This window comes from Cervus elaphus, chromosome 12 (assembly GCF_910594005.1).
Source record: "Cervus elaphus chromosome 12, mCerEla1.1, whole genome shotgun sequence".
Taxonomy (NCBI): domain Eukaryota; kingdom Metazoa; phylum Chordata; class Mammalia; order Artiodactyla; family Cervidae; genus Cervus; species Cervus elaphus.
This window is the reverse complement of record NC_057826.1, coordinates 23,393,092-23,419,684: the sequence shown is the minus strand read 5'-3', so window position 1 is coordinate 23,419,684 and position 26,593 is coordinate 23,393,092. Positions and strand designations below refer to the sequence as shown.

The 26,593-nt window shown below is 38.0% G+C and overlaps 1 protein-coding gene across 8 annotated transcripts in view; it reads left to right on the top strand.

Moving 5' to 3' along the window:
• The window catches only part of GPHN (gephyrin), a 524,395-nt gene that overhangs the window by 463,555 nt on the left and 34,247 nt on the right, over positions 1-26,593 (top strand). For all 8 annotated transcript variants that reach the window (XM_043918814.1, XM_043918812.1, XM_043918815.1 and 5 more), the window contains one exon: positions 10,458-10,579. In XM_043918814.1, coding sequence (XP_043774749.1) covers positions 10,458-10,579 — 122 coding nt within the window. The remainder of the gene's footprint in view (positions 1-10,457; positions 10,580-26,593) is intronic.

The following is a 26,593-nucleotide window of genomic DNA, read 5'->3' as shown; positions in this document are numbered from 1 at the left end:
ATACACAGAACTAGGTGTATTTATGTCCACTATTTATTTTATTCCATCTTTTATAAATCTCTTGGCCACTCTAATAACAGGTGTTTGTACAAACAAGTTTACACTTCAGACACATAAGGTCTGTCTAAAATCTCCCTATACTGTTCTTCGGGGGCTGCCGCAAGCAGCTGTTGTTATAAAAATAGAATCTTTAAAATCTTTGTCCCCGCTAATAAGAGAAAGAATAAGAAGTTGAGTACTATGACCAGTACTGCTATGTGCTTTATGATTAAAGCAACACTATGAGGTTAATATAACTATCCTTCGTTTTATGTAAGAGAAACTTGAAGCTCAAAAACAAAGCAGCTTACCCAACATCATTTATTTCGTCTAAGTAATTAAGCCTGGTTTCATACCTAAGTCTTTTGCTGTAATGACCTTTTCCCGCTATTCCACAATGCTTCCCAATTCCTTAAATTTCATTTCCCCAACTTTTTAATGGCAGTCTCTGAAACCTATCAGGTTAGATATTCCTCTACATTCTTCTAGCCACACTTTATTTCTTGTCCAGATTAAAGACCATGACTCATCACTTTCAAATTGCCCTCTCTAACACTTCAGATAGCTTCACTCCTTCAATTTATTCCTTTGCTTACCTTGGTGATACCCAAAGTGAATGACTCCTTTCTCCATTTTTGTTCCCAAGCAGAAAAACAGTACTGAATAAACTTCATAGAACTATGATTACCTGAACAACTACAAATTACTGCCATTTAGTGGCAACCTGGAACTTAAAGTTGTTCAGTAATTCTGATGTAACTGTCTTGTTGCTTTCAACTCTTGGCAGATGATCTCACTACCTTTGTGGGGAAAAGTGAAGCTTAAAAATAAATATATTTGTGAAACTGAACACTATAAGGGCTCCCGCTTCTTCCTGTCTCATTACCTCAAAAATTTCCCCATTCCTTTAGTTATATTACTTTCTTTCAATCTAATAGGAAGAGGTACATCTCCTTCCTAAAAGAACACTTCTGCTTTTTTTTTTTTTTTTTTTTTTTTTTTAACACTTCTGCTTTTAAGCCTGCTTTTTCTCACCTTCCTCAGATATTTGATTTCTAAATTATTTCCTGTGTCTTCTGGGTTCTCTATTTTCTCTCTAGTGGCTCATCCTCCTACATCCTAATAGACAAAGATTACCACTATCACAAGAGAACCTATATTTAAATACCACTTTTCCTCATTGAGCTACTGCATAGTCACCTCCTGTCCACTAGAAAGAGAGGTCAGCAATACTGCCTTTCCTTCCTCACTCTCTACTCAAACTCCCAAATCTCATTAGTGTCCCATTAGTACAAAAACTGATTTCCTGAGTACACTCATCACCTCCTAACCTCCAAAACCTGCTCTGATATTCAACCTCCTCACCATGTATATATCATTTGACACCAGAGACATTCCTCACCCACCACCTGAAAACTACTTCATTCCTAGTGATCTATGACAGTTCTCTCTTTATGCCCTGACAACTACTCGTTTTTATTCTCATCATGCCTTTCTCCATTCCCTGCTTGGAATATTCCAAGATGCTGTCCTCTGCTGTGTCCTCCACTGTCTCCAGATTCTCCATTAGACTTTTCCTCTCATGCCTAATATGTGCAGGCAACTTCTCATAGCTAACGCCCTAATCTTAACCTCTTTTGTAAATGCAAGCCTTCATTTACAACTTCCTTTGGATATTCCACCTCATATTCCTTGGACAGCAAGGAGATCAAACTAGTCAATCCTCAAGGAAATCAACCCTGAATATTCATTGGAAGAACTGAAGCTGAAGCTCCAATACTCTAGCCACCTGATGTGAAAAGCTGACTCACTGGAAAAGACTCTGATACTGGGAAAGATTGGGAGCAGGAGGAGAAGGGGACAACAGAGGACGAGATGGGTGGATGGCATCATCGACTCAATGGACGAGTTTGAGTAGATTCCAGGGAATAATGAAGGACAGGGAAGCCTGGCATGCTGCAGTCCATGGGGTTGCAAAGAGTCGGACATGACTTAGTGAGTGAACAACAACCTCATGTTCCACCATTGCCTAATCTCACTCATCACTTTTCCCTTCCTACTATAGAGTGAAATACTTCCTTTATGTCTTACCCCCCCTTTTTTTAATGTGTTGTTGTTTATTTACTTAAATTTTTGTTGGGGTACACTTGCTTTACAAAGTGGTATTAGTTTCTACTGTTTTTTAAAGGCATCACTCTTCCCTAAAATGTTGGTTACCAAAGTCATCAGTGACTTTTTTTTCATTTTTAATTATGATAAAATACATATAGCAAAACATATACCATGTTAACTATTTTTAAATGTATTTTGTTGCTGTTCAGTCACTAAGTCGTTTACTTTTGATAATTAATTTTTCCAAAAGAGGAAAAAAGGAAGAAAGGGTATGTAAGGGAGATGTTTGCAATGGATGTGGAAATAGTTACTGACCTATAGAAGTCTAATATCTTCCCTTTGCAAAGAGAAGAAAAGTCTTAGATGCAGACAACCCCATTTCAGTACATTAAAAAGAGAGAAAGTAAATCATTATAACATTCTTGGGCCCATTGAAAATTCCATCAAGACTATAGGATTAAATCTCTGAAGTACAGAAACAAAGAGGGAGGTCTCTTAAAATAAATGATTTCTCTTTTAGACAAATAAGACAGAGAACTTCCTCCTGAGGGTTTAACAAAAGAGGTTTCAAATGTTTTGGTTTTTTACTTTAATTTAATTTTGAAGCAATGCATAACAATAAAAATGATAATCACTGAATATTCAGAATAATATTCATCCTCTGTTCTAAAAGTACTTTCAAACTATCCACTTAAAAAATAGTCACATTTGAGTTACCTTTTATTGGGTGAGAATTTTTAGGACTTCAAGCCCAGGAGACAGCGTCTCAAGTAACCCTGAGAGAACTGCTACAAGGAGGAGGGGTGGGTCAAGTTATATAGAAGTTTGTAACAAAGAGTGGGTACTCTGATCATCCAGAAAAACATCTACTTCTGCTTCATTGACTACACTAAAGCCTTTGACTGTGTGGATCACAACAAACTGTGGAAAATTCTTTAAAAGATGGGGATACCAGACCACCTTACCTGCCTCCAGGGAAATCTGTATGCAGGTCAAGAAGCAATGGTTAGAACCGGACATAGAACAAAGGACTGGTTCAAAATTGGGGAAGGAGTATGTCCAGGCTGTATATTGTCATCCTGCTTATTTAACTTAAATACAGAGTACATCATGTGAAATGTCATGCTGGATGAATCCCAAGCTGGAGTCAAGATTGCCAGGAGAAATATCAACAACCTCAGATACCTCTCTAATGGAAGAAAGTGAAGAGGAACTAAAGAACCTCTGGATGAAAGTGAAAGAGGAGAGTGAAAAAGCTGGCTTAAAACTCAGCATTCAAAAAAATGAAGATCATGTCATCCTGTCCCATCACCTCATGGCAAATAGATGGGGAAACAATGGAAACACTGACAGACTTTGTTTTCTTGGGCTCCAGAATCACTGCAGAGAGTGATTATAGCCATGAAATTAAAAGACGCTTGCTCCTTGGAAGAAAAGTTATGACAAACCTAGACAGCATATTATAAAGGAGATTCATCACTTTGCTGACAAAAGTCCATCTAGTCAAAGTTACAGTTTTTCCAGTAGTCATGTATGGATGACTATATGTATGGCTGAACTATAAAGTAGGCTAAGCATCGAAAAATTGATGCTTTCAAATTATGGTGCTGGAGAAGACTCTGGAGAGTCCCTTGGAGACTCAAGGAGATCAAACTAGTCAATCCTAAAGGAAATCAACACTGAATAATGCTTTGGCCACCAGATACAAATAGCTGACTCATTGGAAAACACTCTGATGCTGGGAAAGATTGAGGGCAGGAGGAGAAGGGGGCGACAGAAGATGAGATGGTTGGATGGCATCACCGACTCAATGAACATGAGTTTGGGTAAATTCCGGGAGTTGGTGATGGACAGGGAAGCCTGGCGTGCCGCAGTCCGTGGGGTCACAAAGAGTCGGACACAACTGAGCTACTGAACTGAATTGGAGCACAAAAACTTTCCATATATGGTTCTAGGTTCTTTGGCTGGTCTGATAATTAAAATGACAGATTACTGGAGAAAATATTAATCTTGTACATACAGGAATCCCATAAAAATATGAGACTCAAAAGCAGTCATGCATTTGAGGTTTGTATACAATCTGAACTGAGGAAGGGAAAGGCCCTGGGACTTCAAAGGGGCAGAAGGGCAGTTCACAGGAAGATGAGAAGAGCAGATGTTTTGTAATCAGTCGTTTGCCCTGCCATACAGGTATGTCTTTCAGGTGAAAAATTTTCTCCTGGTAATAGCTCTTTTTCTGGGCCAGGTCCCCTGTCTAAGTTCTTAGGCAGTCAAGGGAGTCATAAAAGTTTTTGTTGAGTCTGCTAGGTTTTGATTGCCTTCAGCTCAAAATAATCCACGTACCAAAGAGGTTCATTTTGCAGTGGCGTATGCTGCTCCCCTGCTAAACAAAATAAATTTCAGCTAACTTTGAGAGCTCAACAAAAAAGATCAGTGCATGCTACGTCACTTCAGTCATGTCCAACTCTTTGTGACCTCACAGAACTAGCCTCACCACCAGGCTCTCTGTCCATGAGATTCTCCAGGCAAGAATACTGTAGTGGGTTACCATTTCCTTCTCCAGGGGCTCTTCCAGGCCCAGGGATTGAACCATGTCTCATGTCTCCTGCATTGACAAGTAGGTTCTTTTCCACTAGCTCCACCTGGGAAACCCTCTACTTGTAACTTCATCACTAAGTTATCTTGAACATGCTGCTGCTCCTCTCTGGTATTCCTGCCACACCGTCTATAAAATGAGTCTTCCAGGCTGGACAGGCTCCCAGCTCTAACACAGTGTCACTAGTTCTAAACAGCCCCACCCAAATCTTACAATGAAATCCTCCAACCACCTTTATTATCTGGAAACCAGCATCTGTCAGAACTTTTCCATAGCTCAAAGTTTAACCATCTTTCTGTTTTTCCTGAGCTTTCTTGCTTTGTGAATGATCCTTTCAAGATCCCAGGAATAAAGCTGTCCCCAAATCTTGAAGCAGATAAAAAGCAGCAGCAGTATAAGAGAGTAAGCTCCAGGAGTTGGTGATGAATAGGGAAGCCTGGAGTGCTGCAGTCCATGAGGTCGCAGAGTCAGACACAACTGAGCAACCGGACTGACTGACTGACTGACTGAATACAAGGGAAGAAGAAATTTGTGGGCTCTTTCCCCTTCCTCTCCTTAGTTTTACCTCTGACCAATTTAAAAATTTGTTATACTTTTCCTGGAAACTTGAAAAGTTGAATTTGGAATCCAGTCAATGAGAGAAAAAAGGATCAGAGCTTAATATAAATGCTAGACTTACCATCTTAGATAACAACTTCTCCCAACACAGACTCAGAAGACCTCAGTAAAGTACAATGTAACCAAAATGAGAATACTGCTGGCATGAGGTCTTGCCTAAGTGTGGTGGGGACTTCAATGACTATCATGATCTTAGTACAGAGACCACCTGGGAAGCCTGCTGATCATATAGAGCTGTGTATAATAAAGTTTCTGAACAAGGGAGAGCATCACCTTGATAGAGTGCTGAGTTTTCCAAATTTGCTGGCATTTTGAGTGCAGCACTTTCACAGCATCATCTTTCAGGATGTGAAATAGCTCAACTGGAATTCCATCACATCCACTAGCTTTGTTTGTCGTGATGCTTCCTAAGGCCCACCTGACTTCACACTCCAGGATGTCCAGTTCTAGGTGAATGTGAGTGATCACACCTTCCTGATTATCTGGGTCGTGAAGATCTTCTTTGTACAGTTCTTCTGTGTATTCTTGCCACCTCTTCTTAATATCTTCTGCTTCTGTTAGGTCCATACCATTTCTGTCCTTTATTGAGCCCATTTTTGCATGAAATGTTCCCTTGGTATCTCTAATTTTCTTGAAGAGATCTCTAGTCTTTCCCATTCTATTGTTTTCCTCTATTTCTTTGCACTGATGGCTGAGGAAGGCTTTCTTATCTCTCCTTGCTATTCTTTGGAACTCTGCATTCAAATAGGTATATCTTTCCTTTTCTCCTTTGCTTTTCACTTCTCTTCTTTTCACAGCTATTTGTAAGACCTCCTCAAACAGCCATTTTGCTTTTTTGCATTTCTTTTTCTTGGGGATGGTCTTGATCCCTGTCTCCTGTACAGTGTTACGAACCTCCGTCCATAGTTCATCAGGCTCTCTGTCTATCAGATCTAGTCCCTTGAATCTATTTCTCACTTCCACTGTATAATCATAAGGGATTTGATTTAGGTCATACCTGAATGGTCTCATGGTTTTCCCTACTTTCTTCAATTTAAGTCTGAATTTGGCAATAAGGAGTTCATGATCCAAGCCACAGTCAGCTCCCAGTCTTGTTTTTGCTGACTGTATAGAGCTTCTCCATCTTTGACTGCAAAGAATATAATCAGTCTTATTTCAGTGTTGGCCATCTGGTGATGTCCATGTGTAGAGTCTTCTCTTGTGTTGTTGGAAGAGGGTGTTTGCTATGACCAGTGCATTCTCTTGGCAGAACTCTATTAGCCTTTGCCCTGCTTCATTCTGTACTCCAAGGCCAAATTTGCCTGTTACTCCAGGTGTTTCTTGACTTCCTACTTTTGCATTCCAGTCCCCTATAATGAAAAGGACATCTTTTTTGGGTGTTAGTTCTAAAAGGTCTTGTAGATCTTCATAGAACCGTTGAACTTCAGCTTCTTCAGCATTACTGGTTGGGGCATAGACTTGGATTACCATGATATTGAATGGTTTGCCTTGGAAACAAACAAAGATCATTCTGTCATTTTTGAGATTGCATCCAAGTACTGCATTTCAGACTCTTTTGTTGACTATGATGGCTACTCCATTTCTTCTAAGGGATTCCTGCCCACAGTAGTAGATATAATGGTCATCTGAGTTAAATTCACCCATTCCAGTCCATTTTAGTTCTCTGATTCCTAGAATGTTGACGTTCACTCTTGCCATCTCCTGTTTGACCGCTTCCAATTTTCCTTGATTCATGGACATAACATTCCAGGTTCCTATGCAATATTGCTCTTTACAGCATCGGACCCTGCTTCTATCACCAGTCCCATCCACAACTGGGTGTTGTTTTTGCTTTGGCTCCATCCCTTCATTCTTTCTGGAGTTATTTCTCCACTGATCTCCAATAGCATATTGGGTACCTACCAACCTGGGGAGTTCATCTTTCAGTGTCCTATCTTTTTGCCTTTTCACACTGTTCATGGGATTCTCAAGGCAAGAATACTGAAGTGGTTTGCCATTCCCTTCTCCAGTGGACCATATTCTGTCAGACCTCTCCACCATGACCCGCACTTCTTGGGTGGCACCACACAACATGGTTTAGTTTCACTGAGTTAGACAAGGCTGTGGTCCATGTGATCAGATCGGCTAGTTTTCTGTGATTGTGGTTTCAGTCTGTCTGCCCTCTGATGCCCTCCTTCAGCGCCTACAGTCTTACTTGGGTTTCTCTTACCTTGGACGTGGAGTATCTCTTCATAGCTGCTCCAACAAAGCACAGCGCTGCTCCCTACCTTGGACTTGGGGTATCTCCTCACGGCCTCCGGTCCTGACCTTGGACATGGAGTATCTCCTCTCTGCTGTCACTCCTGACCTTGGACGTGGGGTATCTCCTCTTGGCCGCTCCTGTGCCGTGCCCTCAGAAGGATACTTATAGGATTTTGAGGACTGGGATTGGTCATGGGCTGGTTGTAAGGTAGTTTGTAAATGTGGTCTAAGCAGAGACTGATCACATTTTGTAAAGTAGGTGAATTGCTGAAACAGCTTCATTTTTTCTTTGGAGTAAGAGTCCATATGGATTTACCATTGTCTCTATTTGTCCATGATGTTATAGGAATATATAGGTCTGAATAATCTTGTGTTATAACAATTTGACTTAAGATAGTTTGTGTTAAATATCATGGTTTGGTATACTTTGTCTGTTTTGCAAGTTGATATATCTATTTTCTCTCAGAAAAAAAGAGTTTGTTGGCAAGATAGCCAGTTATAAGGCTTTTGAAGAAATTCAGATATATTGAATACCTGAAATTCATAAGAATGGGGAGTTGATAAGAGAGTGAATGGAAACCTAGGGTCATTGAGGAATGGAGTAAGGATTAGGGATTGAAACCTTTGGGAAGATAGTAGACTACAAAGGGAAAAAAAATCAAAGGTTAAATGTTTGAAAGCTGGAAATACAAAGGCACCATTGATGGTAACAGAAATAGGAAATTGAAATTTGGCATTTGGCAGATAAGAAAGTAATAAGATATGAAGATAATGGGTTATGTTTTTTTACTTTGTATTGTAGGTTTTCTTTTGTATTTTAACTATAATAAGTTTTAGGCATCATTCTAGAGATGACCAGAAGATGTCAGAAAATTAGATTCCATTTTAATGAGGAATATTGTGAATTTATTCTAGTGTATGCAACCTTATAATCTTTCGTTCAATTCTGCATATTTTCTTTGAAAATACTTAAAATGCGCTGGAAATCCCACACCTTCATTTAACTAGCTAATATTTCATTATGTCAGTTTTAAAGACAAACAGCCAGTGATCTCTAATTGTTCTATTATTTCTGGAACTTTGTGCAGCAGAATAACAGAGAAGAACATGAATGGCAAAGAAAACGCCCTATTAACAGGGAAATCTTATTCCTTAGTTGGTGGTCAGTACCCTTTGTGAAAAAAATCTTTTCTGTCCGTTGCAACTTGTCTGATTAATGCAGTTAAAAAGCTGTAAGTCTTGGCCTTTATAAAATTATAATAAGTTCAATAACTATGTGTTAGTTAAGATCAGAAAATCAACCTATATTAGGACTGCAATAGCAATTTTCCCAGCTCTGCCAGTGACAAAGGGTACGAGTGGGTTGCAGTGTCACATGGCGTCTGATTAAGTTAGATTAGTGCAGAATTTGAAGGGAAGTCTCCCAGGTGACAGTGAATAAGATGATCAAAGTCTTTCTCCAGATAATTTAAGGGGACAGTTGGTTGAAAAGCTACTACTTTTCCAGCATAAAGCCAAAAGTCCAGCTACATGGTATCACTAATGAGTCGGAAGGAAAGACTGAAGGGGCTTGAGCAATACTGATATAGAAAGCCCTAGGTATTAACCATATTAACAGCCTAAGTGTCTGAAATATGCAGGCTTGACTTCAGCCTCCTAAGATAATATTTCAGGTTTTCTCACTTCAAAGATGTACTTTTTTTTCATTTTCTAATTTTCTGAAATCAGAGTACATCTTAAAATTGTATAAAGTTGCATGTTGAGTGTGTGTGTGTGTGTGTTAAGGACCGCCTACTCTTTAGTATTTTATAATCTAATGTAAATCTATGTTCACATTATCAACTGATTCCATCTATACTAGTATGTGGAAGTAACAATATTAAGGCAATAGGAATTAGGTGCTTTTTCAATATTTAATAAAGAAAGTACAGAGAATTGCATTTATTTCCTATTTGTCTATATTAACTGAGTGTTCATTATCTCAATCCTAACAGCTGCCTTTCAAGATAGTTATTACCACTACTGTGTATTATAAATGGGGATATTATGGCATAACATATTTGGGCAACTTGAATTTTAACCTCATCTGAATAAGGCAGACTCTTGCTACTATGCCATACTGCCTCACTAGGACATCCTAACATAAAAGAAATTTCTTATAGTTTTCTTTATTGACATATAATTATAGATATTAAATCTCTAAAGGAAGATTCAGTTCAAAGTCATGGAATTGTGAGTGTATGCAGTTAAGTATTACTTGTTTAAGTTTGCTAATATAGACAAAATATCTGGCTCTTTATCCTTCAAATAAGTTTAACTTTTTTGGTATTACTGATCCCGCTTCACAAAAGATATCCAAAAGCTTGAAAGAAAAGATAAAATATCAGTCTCTTCAGACTTGAGAATATCATGTCAGGGTCTCTACCTTAAGTATTCTCAGTGAAAGACAGTTTGGAAAATAATAGTGAAAGAGAAAATAGAAAGTTTGTTGTGTGTGTTTTGTTTTTGGTTTTTTTTTTTTCCCGATTTGACCCAGTAAACAGCCAGTGGGAAGGCCACTATCTCCAGAGCACTATTTTGTCAAATTATAACCAAAGCTGGTGTGATATTTGACCTACTGTTTAGTCACTTGAATTTCTGCATGTTTTTTAATTCTGGAGAAATGTTTTTTCATTCTCCTGGCTTTCACTATTTACCAAAGATCCTTTGAGTATATATCTTTCTGGTGCCAGATAATGTTGTAGGTGCTAGATATGCTAAACTCTGTTTATTAGATCTAATTTTTTTCCCATTAACAATAGGCAGTATTATCCTAAGAAAATAATTTGTGGTGGTTTTTTTGGCTTTGTAGTTGCTAAATCCTGAAGATGACCTCTTACCAGGAAAGATTCGAGACAGCAATCGTTCAACCCTCTTAGCAACAATTCAGGAACATGGTTACCCCACAATCAACTTGGGAATTGTGGGAGACAAGTAAGTATTGGATTTTATTTTGAAGTTGTTATGGTACAAATACAAATTTTGGGTATACTAACTAGGTGAGATTGTTGCTAAAGAGAAAGGGATTTAATTCCATAATTTCCACTTATTTCATTCTTCAAAAGCCAAAGATTTGTGGAGGTGTCTATTTCCTTTAGTGGTAGACATTTTTCTGGAAAGCCTTTTACAACCAGAGAAATATGTTGCTCTGCTATGGGTGTTATTCCTATTCACACTTTTACTAGTTTCAAGAAAGATAAGGAAGATACAGGCAAGATGAGTAAGAGAGAAATGTCAAAATTAGCACTAACTGATGCTTTGAAGTTTAAGTACAATTATTTCCTAGGACTCTTGTGTTGATTTTTATGTTCTTATATAACTTGAGTTTCTCCAGACTTCACCCACCTGTAAGTACAAAAGGAGGCACATTGACTATAATTGCCCATCTCCAAGAGCACATTACCCCCATTTACTCAATTAACTCAGCTGTCTGCTAAATTCCCCAAGTATTTCTCTCAGTCTCCAACTGCATCTCAGATACTTGTGATCAAAATCAAGCCTGCTCTTCCTGAGCAACCCTTTCTATGCACAATGCCACCTTTCACCAGGCACTGTTTCCAGTTCACAAGAGTTGTGCCTGCCTTTAGTAACCCTCAAATATCAGCCTGCTGGAGACAAAGGTGGGAGACAGATGTGAGTGATAGATACCCTGATGTATCTGTCACCCATAACTGCCTCTTTCTGTCTTATCACCACCTTGTCACTAAGAAAAGCTCATTATGCCTGGCTCCTTCTGCTCTAACGATGAGTGCTTTCCCAGGGCTCAAATATGCTTTTGAGGAGGGTCTGCCCTACCATTCCACAAGCTATGTTCAGACACCTATAAACCTCAGCTTAGGCTCAAACTGGACACAGTATAGTCCAGACCTAAAACACAGCATCTTGCCAGTAACCCGAAAGGTAGTAGTTTTTAATGTTAATCTCACCTTTTAAAGTTCTCTTCTTACCTCTTGATTTTTTCTTTTTCTGAGAACACTGGAGTAAAGGCTACTAGACATATTTTTCAAACATTTTTTTTTAATTCACCATTTACAATTACCTGAAAGTTTAGTGCTAGAGAAGTCCATATAGGTAAGTAAACAGCCAACTTAGAACCCATGCTGGTAAAGTCAGTACTACAGGTCACCTAGTATTAACTTGACTCGGACGCCCTAGCCCTGGGAAAGAAAAGAAAGAACCCACTGAAAAGACAAGGAGTAGGTTAAATTTGAACCTGACCAGTAACTTGTCTTTTTTTTTTTAAAGATTTTTAAGATAACATTTATTTCTTAAGAGTTAACATGCATAATGGGAAACCAAAAAATGCAAAAAGCAAAGTCATTCATAATCACAGGCAGTTTACCATTTGATGTGTCCTTCTAGGTTAATTTGTGCATTGCACAACTAAACATCCATTTTTATGTAAGTATGATCATACAGTTATGTATCAGGCTGTTTCACACATTATGAATGTTTACTGTCTCAAAGTCCCAAAGCTATGAGTATTTTGATAACCAAGAATACACCACACCAACTCAATCTGGAAGGAAAAAAATATATAATCCTACCTTTCTTGGTGACAAAAACTTCAGAAAAGACAAAAATGGCAACAGTCCTCTAGATAAAGATAATGGCAGAGTTATGATTAAAATACTACATTCCTTAATGTTCAGTTAAAAGTGAGACATAAAGCAACAGCGTACACCAAGTATAATACTTCTAAGAGGGTTCATCATTATCCAATCTAAACTGTTAAAGAAATATGTTTCCTTTGAATACTTAACAATGCATTTCTATTGTACAATCAAGAGATGCACACACATGGATGGTTATCATCAAAATGTAAATATACATACATCACTTCCTTCATACTTCTTCTGCCCCTCTGCTGCCAGCCTAAGTGAGCAAGGCCTGATGTACATTTCTCAGAGACGGTCATATCTAAATATTATCCTGATGCAGATACACCTTTAAAGATGACAAAAATTAATTTCTGAAAAGAAATAGGATGAATCCAAGAGTTCCAACAGCACAGAGCAGGCCTGAAGTTCTAAGGAACAAACTCACCAGATTTTGAGTTTGTTTCCTACCCACTGCTAACTCTGGCCCTGCCACCAGGTGCATTCATGAGCTCTAAGACTATCATAAGGTAAAAGGTGCTTTTTGTTTGTGTGTATCATTTTTACCTTATGCTGTTCTAGACTACAATTCTGTTCATTCTCTCCTCCTAATGTAGTACTTTTGTATTAAAAAGGAAGTAACTTGTTATATATACTACATGTTGCATTGTCTTACTACGAAAGCCAAAACACCATTAAAAGGTTACTGTGTTGATAAGCTAATATTTGATTGTCTGGGGCTAATTGTTGACTTGCTATAGACATTTCCCAATAATTAATGTACCAATAATTTCCCAATAATTAATTAAGAACAACAAAACTGTAAGCTAGATATAGGCAATTCTGAGAATATGCAGATCTTTGGTGTAGTCTTTTCTTGGACTGACTATCTTACATAAAACTGAGAACAATTTTTAAAGTACAATTGATGCAAATCTAAATTTTCTCAGTCTTAGAGTGCTATATTGAAAAAGCCCAAAGTAAATGCTTTAAAATGCAGAGGTGGAATGTGGGAGGAAAGAATTTATAACTGTTCAGATGGAAATCTTTGCTGGGAATTTAGCAGAGGAAACAAGGTACATTTAATCTGTAGCCTGTTGATATTCTGTGAAGGTTGCCTCCCTCTTCCTTCTTTGTCCTGTATAAGACATTTGCTTATGAAACAAAGGTGGTTATACAGAAGCCTTTGTGTGGAACTCTCCAGGGAAATAAGCAGAGTCTTGAGAGAAACTACCCTATGTTTAAAGCAGGGAGAGAAATAACTCAAAATGTCAGCAATCACAGAACCCTTACTCAGCTAGGCAGATAAGAGTAGGGAGTAAGAGTACTATTTTTATTACTTTCAAAAGGTTTCAGTCTGGGTCTAAATTCTACATGATTAGATTTCTCAACTCTTTTTCTTGTCACCTTCCATAACTTTAACAATAAATGTTAAAATTGAAGAATAAGACTATATAAAACATTTGTTATTTGTGGTCTTTTTAATAATAGCCATTGTGACAAGTGTTAAGTGACATTTCACTGTGACTCTGATGGGTTAGTGATGTTGAGCATCTTCTCATGTGCCTATTGGCCACATGTATGAAAAAGATGAATTTTTAAACCCAGAGATGTTAATTGAACTTTCCCAGCATTATACAAGTGAGTGGCAGAGGTAGAAATGAAATCTAAATTTCTTGGAATTAGCTATCATTATGAAGAAAAGAGAATAAATATAAATATGTCAAAAGATAAGCATCATGTAGGTTGGAATGGTCTGTGAGAGTTTTAAAAAGGTGAATTTTTAGCTAGAATAGAAAGGATGGATAGGATTTGTGTAGTTAGAAAGAATGTGTTAACCAAGTAGGAAACAGGGAATGAACAAAAACAGAGAAGTAGAAATGAACAACTTAGGTCAGGACAGACTGTTTAAAATAGGAGGTTTAGGAAGAAGGATACATGTAAATTTGATAGAAATTTGAGACCAAATCTTGAAAGGATTTGCAATCCAGGCAAAACTACCCAACTTGCTTAAATGTACAGCTTTTTTAAGAGCAGAATTGACATAATAAATCATTATTTTGGAAAGATAATTTGACCAGATGTTATCACATGGACTAAAGTTGGAGACCTATTAGAAATAAGAACAATACAGTTTATTTCTTATTCAGTTCAGAAGTACTGACTGTGAATCTATGCACATCATCTGGAGAGCTTATTAAAAATGCTGATTCTGATACAGCAAAACTGGAATGGGCCAAGAATTTGCGTTTCTAACAAGCTCCTAGGATATCAAGCCACTGTTCCATGGATCACAGGAAGTAAAAGGATGTAGTATATTTAATCATGTATCAGGACTTCCTTGGTGGCTCCCATAAAGAATCTGTTTGCAATGCAGGGGACTACCTGCAGTGCAGGAGATGAAGGTTCAATCCCTGGGTTGGGAAGATCCCCTGGAGAAGGAAATGGCAACCCACTCCAGTATTCTTGCCTGAGAAATCCCATGGACAGAGGAGGAGCCTGGTGGGCTACAGTCCATGGAATTGTAAAAGTCAGCTACAACTTAGCAAGTAAACCATCGCCACCACTACAAAGCCTCATTGAAATGGTATGTGTCTATTCTATAAACACAAATAAAATGCTTGCAAAACCCAGTTATTAGATCTATCACACTCTTACATCCCTCTGTAGCAAAACACCATTTCAGCTTCTTCATTCTCCATTAGTAGTTTATCCTTTCTTGGTTTTGGCAGCATCTCTTCCTATGCTCATTTCCAAGTATAAGTGTCAACCATGGCTCACCCTTGACTATCTTTCCTTCTAATTCTTTATGCTGACTCCCAAATCTAATCTCTGTCTTTTGAGCTATATGCCTAGATCTACCTGCTTGCTAGGTGTATTTTCTTTTTAAGTTCGATAGGCAGAGCAAACTCAACATGTCCAAACTAAATTGATTGTCCCTTCTTTCTTCTCTCACTGCCCGCCTCCACTGCCATCTTTTATTCCATGTCCTTGAGTTTTTTAACTTCTATACAGAGTACATCATGAGAAATGCTGGGCTGGATGAAGCACAAGCTGGAATCAAGATGGCTGGGAGAAATATCAATAACCTCAGATACGCAGATGACACCACCCTTATGGCAGAAAGTGAAGAAGAGCTAAAGAACCTCTTGATGAAAGTGAAAGAGGAGAGTGAAAAAAGTTGGCTTAAAACTCAACATTCAGAAAACTAAGATCATGGCGTCTGGTCCCATCACTTCATGGCAAATAGATGGAGAAACAGTGGCAGACTTTATTTTGGGGGGCTCCAAAATCACTGCAGATGGTGACTGCAGCCATGAAATTAAAAGACGCTTGCTCCTTGGAAGAAAAGTTATGACCAACCTAGACAGCATATTAAAAAGTAGAGACATTACTTTGCCCACAAAGGTCCATCTAGTCAAGGCTATGGTTTTTCCAGTAGTCATGTATGGATGTGAGAGTTGGACTATAAAGATATCTGAGTGCTGAAGAATTGATGCTTTTGAACTATGGTGTTGGAGAAGACTCTTGAGAGTCCCTAGGACTGCAAGGAGATCCAACTAGTCCATCCTAAAGGAAATCAGCCCTGAATGTTCATTGGAAGGACTGATGCTGAAGCTGAAACTCCAATACTCTGGCCACCTGATGCTAAGAACTGACTCATCTGAAAAGACCCTGATGCTGGGAAAGATTGAAGGCGGGAGGAGAAGGGGACGACAGAGGATGAGATGGTTGGATGGCATCACCGACTCAATGGACATGAGTTTGAGTAAACTCTGGGAGTTGGTAATAGACAGAGATGCCTGGCGTGCTGCAGTCCGTGGGATCACAGAGTCGGACACGACTGTGCAACTGAACTGAACTAAACTGAGTTTTCTGGCTCAGCAACTGCCCACACCAGCCACCCAGTCTCCCAAGCCAGGAAAAACCTGAATGGAAAACTTCTAGCTCTCACTCACTCCTGCATTTAAATCCCTTACAATTTCTTCCATCAGCATTTCTTATACTTTCCTCTCGTCCTGTCTACCATCCTGGCTTAGTTTGGGGTTCCATTTACTTTTTGTTTAGACATGTGAGACTAGCCTCTTAACTGGCCTCCCTGCTTCAAATCTTGTTCTCTTCCAACTCACCATCTATTCTGCTACCAATATGATTTTTCCATGGTGCAAATTATGTACTTATGGCAGAATTGGGGTTTTATTTTATATGGGTAAACACACTCCCCAGGGGCTCAGGCGTTATTCTGCCTGCAATGCTAGAGCCATAGGACATACAGGTTCGATCCCAGGTCAGGAAGATCCCCTGGAGAAGGACATGGCAACCCACTCCAGTATTCTTGCCTGGAGAATCCCATGGACACAGGAGCCTGGCAGGCTACAGTCCATGTGGTCGCAAAGAGTCAGACATGACTGAACAACTTTCATTTCACTTGGTACTACAGAGATGAATAAGATAGTTATTAGTAAGAGCTACAAAGAAGATTTCAATTCCATTTCACTCCCCTTTCCTCCCCAGCTAATCCATACCCATTACCTCCAGCCTCCTCACTCCAAACTTGTCAGTCTTTACCTGGGAAGAGACACGAATCTTTACTTACTACCTACTATATATATAACCCTATACTGCAATTTTTCCACTTGTCTTATTTAGGCCTCATAGTACAACAGATCCAGATAAGTGTCTTTTATCCTCATTTTGTATATAATATTGGGTTAGCCAAAAAGTTCTTTTGGGTTTTTCCACAAGACGTTTTGGAATAACCCATGTCGCTGCTGCTGCTGCTGCTAAGTCGCTTCAGTCATGTCTGACTCTGTGCGACCCCATAGATGGCAGCCCACCAGGCTCCCCCGTCCCTGGGATTCTCCAGGCAAGAACACTGGAGTGGGTTGCCATTTCCTTCTCCAGTGCGTGAAAGTGAAAAGTGAAAGTGAAGTCGCTCAATCGTGTCTGACTCTTAGAGACCCCATGGACTGCAGCCCACCAGGCTCCTCTATCCATGGGATTTTCCAGGCAAGAATACTGGAGTGGGGTGGAAAAACCCATGAGACAAATGAAATTTTTGGCCAACCCAATACTACTGAAGCTCAAAAAAATTAAATAAGTTGTTCAGAGTCTTACCCTTTCCTATTATAATCTCTTCTTTTATCTTTCCTCCCACAACTACTAGAGCCACTTTTGCAGCATTTATTACCTTTGGGTAATTTATTATACCAAGTTCATAGTGTCTTCAGGAGTAGGAGAGAATGGAGAAGACAAAATAGGAAGTCCAACCCAGGCCTGTCTAACTCTAGGATCTTTCTCCTTTTCCTCTACCATCAGTTCAGTTCAGTTCAGTCACTCAGTTGTGTCCGGCTCTTTGCGACCCCATGAATCGCAGCACGCCAGGCCTCCCTGTCCATCACCAACTCCCAGACTTTACTCAAACTCATGTCCATTGAGTCGGTGATGCCATCCAGCCATCTCATCCTCTGTCATCCCCTTCTCCTCCTGCCCCCAATCCCTCCCAGCATCAGGGTCTTTTCCAATGAGTCAACTCTTTGCATGAGGTGGCCAAAGTATTGGAGTTTCAGCTTCAGCATCAGTCCTTCTAATGAACAGCCAGGACTGATTTCCTTTAGGATGGACTGGTTTGATCTCCTTGCAGTCCAAGGGACTCTCAAGAGTCTTCTCCAACACCACAGTTCAAAAGCATCAATTCTTTGGTGCTTAGCCTTCTTTATGGTCCAACTCTCATGTCCATACATGACTACTGGAAAAACCATAGCCTTGACTGGACGGAACTTTGTTGGCAAAGTAATGTCTCTGCTTTTTAATATGCTGTCTAGGTTGGTCATAACTTTTCTTCCAAGGAGCAAGCGTCTTTTAATTTCATGGCTGCAGTCACCATCTGCAGTGATTTTGGAGCCCCCCAAAATAAAGTCTGCCACTGTTTCTCCATCTATTTGCCATGAAGTGATGGGACCAGACGCCATGATCTTAGTTTTCTGAATGTTGAGTTTTAAGCCAACTTTTTCACTCTCCTCTTTCACTTTTATCAAGAGGTTCTTTAGTTCTTCTTCACTTTCTGCCATAAGGGTGGTGTCATCTGCATATCTGAGGTTATTGATATTTCTCCCAGCCATCTTGATTCCAGCTTGTGCTTCATCCAGCCCAGCATTTCTCATGATGTACCCTGCATATAGGTTGAATAAGCACGGTGACATTATACAGCCTTGACATACTCCTTTTCCTATTTGGAACCAGTCTGTGTCCAGTTCTAACTGTTGCTTCCTGACCTGCATACATATTATTATATAGTAAAAAGTAGAATTTGACTGATGAATACAACCCCTTGTTGACAGACATTAGATTGTTCCCTAATCTTTCTCAATTGTGAGTGATTGATGAAGATCTTTATAACTAGATCTTGCCAATACCTACAATTATTTGATAGCTTTTAAATTTCTATTTTATTCATTTTATGACCATTTATTGAGTGTCTGATGTATGCAGAGCTATAGTGAAAACGGGGGTAAAATGATAAATAAAATAACTGCTGTCTTTAACTGCTTGGTGGTAGGCATGTGAAACAAATTGTTCATGGCTTTATACTTAGCATTTAGAATATTGCCAGCACATGGTAGCTACTCAATGAATTCCAGGAAGTAATAGGAAAGGAAAGAGGGGAATACCGAATATAGCCTGAATATGAAACTGGTCAAACCTGGGGATGTCAAACAGGTACAAATTAGTGGGTGTTTACAGGGCTGAAGTACTTCTAAGCGCCATCCTATTTCTACTTTGAATATGGAACAGTAGGTATCCTAGTCTTCTTTTCCCCATGACTGGTTCAAAAACCTGTTAGCCTCCTCTTGTCCTCCTAGGCAGCATGAACTATTGTTTCCTACTGTGGAGAAAGTCTTAGACAAATGAGGATGGTTGCATATGTACATAAGTACAGAGTGCTGTGTGTGCCAGCCACGACAGTTGCGGCCAGACTTGGTTAAGATATTAGGCATTTGGCATATATGTGCTTCTCTATTTTTACATTTTCCTCTTTTCCCTCAGGGTCCTGATGTGGCCTAAACAGGGTGGGAAAAGGATTTGTTCCTATTGAGCCAGAGTTGTTTTCTTTCCCATCACACTAACAAAAGCCATCTCCATAAAAGCCAGGATAAGATTTGTCTTGGTAATCCTATGCCTTAGTAGGAGTACCTCCTCTAGATTATACAACCCTGCCTTCTTATCCTATACCACCCTCCTTTTCCATGGTACCTAGAAACTTCCAGCTGTGCAACTATCCAGAAAAATCTTACAGGGTTCCCTCAAAGTGGGTACAAAAACCTTAGCCGTGGGAGTAGATCAGAAAATATGTCTCTGACAACAAAACTGAATTAGTAACTGAGGCACATCGCAAAAAAAAAAAAGCACAATGAAAAGCTTTATACCCAGGATGATTCATTTTATATTTCTGAAGAATGTGGGGTAGGATGGGGAAGCAGAATTCCAAATAGATTTAGGAAGCTTCTAATGTTAAAAGTTGGAGAGTTATCCCACTGGCTTTGGGTGATCTTAAACATTTACCTCTTAAATATAACAAGCAGTGATCATGGTTCAAATATACAAAATCCACTTGGAGAAATTTTTTCTTTAATGAAGTTCAGCATCAATTGAATTTATATCATTCCTAAAACTGAGTTTAACTATTGAGCTGCTTATATTTCTACATCAGTTTTGAAACAGCTTGGTAAATGTAGCTTTCAAACTGCTGACTTGTACTTTCTGTTCTAGCCTTTCAGGGGCTGGAGGGCTGGGAAATTCCCTTAATTAAGAAAAGAATTCCCCTTTCTGGAAAATTGCCATCCCATAAACCTACCTCATTCAAATCATGCTGGGCTTGCTTGGTTCTGTCATAAATTGATGTTTTGGATTTAAATTTCCTGATCCTACTGCTGCCAATTTATGAAGCTGCCTCCTTGAATTAAAGCATGAAACAAGAGGAATAAGCAGTAAGATAGCAAATTGGATTCTTTTAAAACTGGCACATTTAGCAGGAATTAACAAGCTAGACTTAACAGTACAGTGATTATTTGAGCAAAGCCCAGGGCCTTAACATCCTCCAATTTGTGAACCAAACATATCCTAGCTTCCTAGTGCTTAATTTATAGAACTAGAAATCTCATATATATCAGTCAGAATTTAGATCTGGATTTAATCGGTTCATATGCTCTTTATAAACTACCAGCTTCCCTTATGGAATAAATACCCTTTTCTGTTCAAAATACAAAGTTTTAATTTTAAGTCAACATAATAGATTTATTTTCTGATCACTTATTTTCTATTGGCTAACCAAAAATATTTTTTATTGTAACAAATGTTATGGTATTGACAAAAGAGTCTTCCTACTCTTAATGACAGACTTTTTCATTCTACATTTGCCTTTTTTAATCCTTAGGAGTTGCTATTACAGTTGACATGACTGTTTCTTCGGAGAATTACCTCTAGATACTACTGTAATTTTAGAAATTTTTTCTCATATGACCTGGACCTCATAAAAAGCAATATGTCCAGAAAGCCTTTCCTAATTATTCCAGGCCAATTCTGATCATTCTCTTCTACTCGACATTTGTAACATTTCTTTTCATATGTATTTTCATTTTAATTAATATATTTAAATTAAATCAATCAGTGTTAATTTAATTGCTCCTCTTATTCATCTTTCTAAATTTTTTCATATGTTTTCTGCACTGATTTGTAAGCATAAAGGTGGTAACCATACTTTGTTCTATTTTTATATGATTCCATAGTCTTTAAAAACCCAGTGAGAATGAAGGAGAACTAAATGATCACTATATGAATATACAGTTTGATCCTGTACCTGAAATAGACACCCAGGAAGTATTTATAATTCAGGAATTTATCCTTCCTTGACTTCTGAAGAAATTAGTATATGATTAGTTTATCTTTAACTATCTTTTTTGTAATCTCGGTATGATCAACAGCCATTATTCTTTCATCTCCAAATCCTAGAATTTCTTCTCACCCTCCTACTGTCATCTTCACTCTTCTTAAAATGATACAGCTCACAGTTGGTATAACAGATGAAACAAGAAACTAATTAGCAGTTGTTGTCCATCTGTGTGTTTATATTAAATATTTTAAAATAAAACTGCATTTGCATTCTGAATACTCTGTCTGAAATCCATAAAAACTAATCTTGGGTAAAGGGTCTGTCTTTGTTTTGACTTTGCAGTAGACTACATGGTAAAGCAAAAAAAAAATTGTGCCAGAATCAGGATTATAGTGAGTTAAGACAAATGCAGTTTTTTCCAGTTTTATTGAGATATAACTGACATACAGCACTATATTTTAAGTTATACAGTATAATCATGTGACTTATGATAGGTCTATATTTAGTTTTATAAGAAACCTGCATACTGTTCTCCATAATGATTTACCAATTTGCATTCCCACCAACAGTGTAAGAGGGTTCCCTTTTCTCCACACCCTCTCCAGCGTTTATTGTTTGTAGATTTTTGATGATGCCATTCTGACCAGTATGAAGTAATACATGCACTATTGTAAATAGTGCTACATGTTCATCACAGCACTGTTTACAATAGCCAGGACATAGAAACAACCTAAATGTCCATCAACAGAGGACTGGATAAAGAAGATGTGGGATACACACACACACACACACACACACACACACACATATATAATGGAATATTACTTAGCCATAAAAAAGAATGAAATAATGTCATTTGCAGCACCATGGATAGACCTAGAAATTGTCATGCTGAGTAAAGTATAGTCAGACAGGGAAAGACAAATATCATATGATATTGCTTATATATGGAATCTAAAAAAATGGCGAACTTACTTACAAAATAGAAATAGAGTCACAGATGTCGAAAACAAGCTTTTAGGTATAAGGGGGAAGGGGAGGAGAGATAAGTTGGGACATTAGAATTGATCTATAAGGCTAGTTAACTAGTAAGGACCTACTGTATAGCACAAGGAAGTCTACTCAAAACTCTGTAATAATCTTTATGGGAAAAGAATCTAAAATAAAGTGGATTTATGAGTTATATAACTGAGTCATTTTTACTGTACCACTGAAACTACCACAACATTGTAAATCTACTCCAATAAAAAAAATCTTCGACAAAGGAGGCAAGGATATACAATGGAAAAAAGACAACCTCTTTAACAAGTGGTGCTGGGAAAACTGGTCAACCACTTGTAAAAGAATGAAACTAGAACACTTTCTAACACCATACACAAAAACAAATTCAAAATGGATTAAAGATCTAAATGTAAGACCAGAAACTATAAAACTCCTAGAGCAGAAAATAGGCAAAACACTCTCCAACATAAATCACAGCAGGATCCTCTATGACCCACCTCCCAGAATATTGGAAACAAAAGCAAAAATAAACAAATGGGACCTAATGAAACTTAAAAGCTTTTGCACATCAAAGGAAACTATAAGCAAGGTGAAAAGACAGCCCTCAGATTGGAAGAAAATAATAGCAAATGAAGCAACAGACAAAGGATTAATCTCAAAAATATACAAGCAACTCCTGTAGCTCAATTCCAGAAAAATAAATGACCCAATCAAAATATGGGCCAAAGAACTAAACAGACATTTCTCCAAAGAAGACATGGCTAACAAACACATGAAAAGATGCTCAACATCACTCATTATCAGAGAAATGCAAATCAAAACCACAATGAGGTACCATTACACGCCAGTCAGGATGGATGCTATCCAAAAGTCTACAAGCAATAAATGCTGGAGAGGGTGTGGAGAAAAGGGAACCCTCTTACACTGTTGGTGGGAATGCAAACTAGTACAGCTGCTGTGGAGAACAGTGTGGAGATTTCTTAAAAAACTGGAAATAGAACTGCCATATGACCCAGCAATCCCACTTCTGGGCATACACACTGAGGAAACCAGATCCGAAAGAGACACGTGCACCCCAATGTTCATCGCAGCACTGTTTATAATAGCCAGGACATGGAAGCAACCTAGATGCCCATCAGCAGATGAATGGATAAGGAAGCTGTGGTACATATACACCATGGAATATTACTCAGCCATTAAAAAGAATTCATTTGAATCAGTTCTAATGAGATGGATGAAACTGGAGCCCATTATACAGAGTGAAGTAAGCCAGAAATATAAAGACCATTACAGCATACTAACACACATATATGGAATTTAGAAAGATGGTAATGATAACCCTATATGCAAAACAGAAAAAGAGACACATGTACAGAACAGACTTTTGGACTCTGTGGGAGAAGGTGAGGGTGGGATGTTTCAAGAGAACAGCATCGAAACATGTATATTATCTAGGGTGGGGCAGATCGCCAGCCCAGGCTGGATGCATGAGACAAGTGCTCGGGCCTGGTGCACTGAGAAGACCCAGAGGGATCGGGTAGAGAGGGAGGTGGGAGGGGGGATCGGGATTGGAATACATGTAAATTCATGGCTGATTCATGTAAATTATGACAAAAACCACTACAATATTGTAAAGTAACTAGCCTCCAACTAATAAAAATAAATGAAAAAAAAAAAGAAAGAAAAAAGACAACACTATAAAATCAATTCAATAAATATATATTGAGCAATAAAAAAAAATCTTTTGACTTACATACATCTTGAAATGATTGCCACAATAAATTTAGTGACCATCATCTTGTGTAGATACAAAATGAAAAAAATTTTTTCTTGTGATGAGAGGTCTAAGGATTTACTCTCCTAAGAACTTGCATATATAACATACAGCAATGTTAATTAATCATGTTGAACATTACATCCCTAGTACTTATTTATCTTTTAACTGGAAGTTGGTACCTTTCCACTGCCTTATCCAATCCCTCTTCCCCCCTGCCACCTGCCTCTGGTGATCACAAGTCTGATCTCTCTTTTCATGGGTTGGTTGGTTGGTTTATTGAACTGTAATTGATCTACAACAGTGTGTTAGCTCCTATTATACAACATAGTGACTCAGTATTTCTATACATTACAAAATGATCACCACAATGTTAGTTACCATCTGTCATCATACAAATATATTACATTATTATTGACTGTATTCCCATACTGTACATTTCCTCCCTGTGACTCATTTATTTTATAAGTTTGTACCTCTTAATTTCCCTCACCTATTTCATTCATTCCCCCATCTCCTCCCCTCTAGCAATCACCTGTTTGTTCTCTGTATCTGTAACTCTGTTTCTGATGTGTTTGTTCATTTGTCTTGTTTTTTAGATTCCACATATAAGGGAAATCACACTGTATTTGTCTTTCTCTGTCTGACTAATTTCACTTAGCATAATCCCATGTAGGTCTATCTATGTTGTCACAAATGGCAAGATTTTATTCATTTTTATGGCTGAGTAATATTCCACACACACTGTATACATACTGCCTCTTCTATTTATCCAGTCATCTATCAGTGGACACTTCAGTTGCTTACCTGTCTTCACTATTGTGGATAGTGCTACAGTGAACATAGTGGTACATGTATCTTTTCAAAATATTTCTTGGAAATATACAAGATTTCTTGTATACAAAATATTCCTTGGAAATATTCTTTGGAAATATACACAGAAGTGGAATTGGTGGATCATATGGTAGTTGTATTTTTAATTTTTTAAGAAAGCTCCAAGATGTCTTCCATAGTGGCTGCACCAATTTACATCCCACCAGCACTACAGAAGAGCCTCCTTTTCTCCATATTCTTGCCAACACTTGTTATTTTTTTTGATAACCATTGTCCTTTTTATAATAGCCATTCTGGCAGATGTGAGTTGATACTTCATTGTGGTTTGACTTGCAATTCTGTGACAATTAGTTAGCCTGAGCTTCTTTTCATGTGCCTGTTGGCTATCTAAATGTCTTCTTTGGGAAAATATCTATGCAAGTCATCTGCCATTTTTAAACCAGGTTATTTGGTTTGTTTGTTTGCTTGTTTGTTTGTTTGATACTGAATTGTATGAGTTGTTTATGTATATTGGCTATTAACCCCTTATTGGTCTTATCATTTTGTAAACATTTTCTCCCATTCAATAGTCTGCCTTTTCATTTTGTTGATAGTTTTCTTCTTTGTGCAAAAGCTTTTTAGTTTGATATAGTCCCCCTTGTTTATTTTTGTTTTTTGTTTCATTTGCCTGAGGAGACATATTCAAAAAAAATATTGCTAAAACTGATGTAAAAGAGCATTCTGACCATGTTTTCTTCTAGGAGTTTAACAGTTTCTGGACTTACACATAAGTTTTTAACCCATCTTTAGTTTGATTTTGTATATCATGTAAGAAATTGGACAAGTTTGATTCTTCTGCAAATAACTGTCCAGTTGTCCCAACACCATTCGTTGAAGAGACTATCTTTTCTTCATTGTATATTCTTGCCTCCTTTGTCATAGATTAATTGACCATAAATATGTGGATTTATTTCTGGGCTCCCTGTGTTGTTCCATTGATCTGTGGGTCTGTTTTTGTGCCAGTACCATACAGTTTTGATTGCTGTAGTTTTGAAATTAGGGTGCTTGATACCTCCAACTTTGTTCTTCTTTCTTAACATTGATTTGGCTTTTCATGGCCTTTTGTGTTTTCATACAAATTTTAAAATTATTCTAGTTCTGTGAAAAATGCCATTGTTATTTTGATAGGGATTACATGAAATATGTAGACTGCCTTGGGTAATACAGTAATTTTAACCATATTAATTCTCCAGTCCATGAACACAGTTGGTGTATCCTTCTGCTTGTGTCATCTTCAGTTTCTTTCAACAGTGTTTTATAGTTTTCCAAGTACAGGTCTTTTACCTCCTTGGGTTTATTGCTAGGTATTTTATTCTTTTTGATGCAACTATAAACGGGATTATTTTCTTAATTTCTCTTTCTGATTGTTTGTTGTTAGTGTATAGAAACACAACAGACTTATATATATTAACTTGGTATCCTGCAACTTTACTGAATTCATTTATTAGTTCTAATAGGTTTTTTTTTGGCTGATATCTTTAGGATTTTCTATGTATAGTATCACATCATTTGCAAACAGTGACAGTTTTTCTTTTCCAGTTTGGATCCCTGTTATTTCTTTCTCTTGTCTGATTGCCGCAGCTAGGATGTTCAATGCTATGTTGAATTAAAGTGGTGAGAGTGGACATCCTTGTTTCGTTCCTGATCTTCGAAGTGCTTTCAGCTTTCCACCATTGAGTATGATGTTGACTGTAAGTCTGTCATATATGGTCTTTATTATATTGAGGTACATAGCCTCTATCCCCACTTTATTGAGAGTTTTTATTATATGTGGATATTGCATTTTGTCAGAAGCTTTTTCTACATCTATT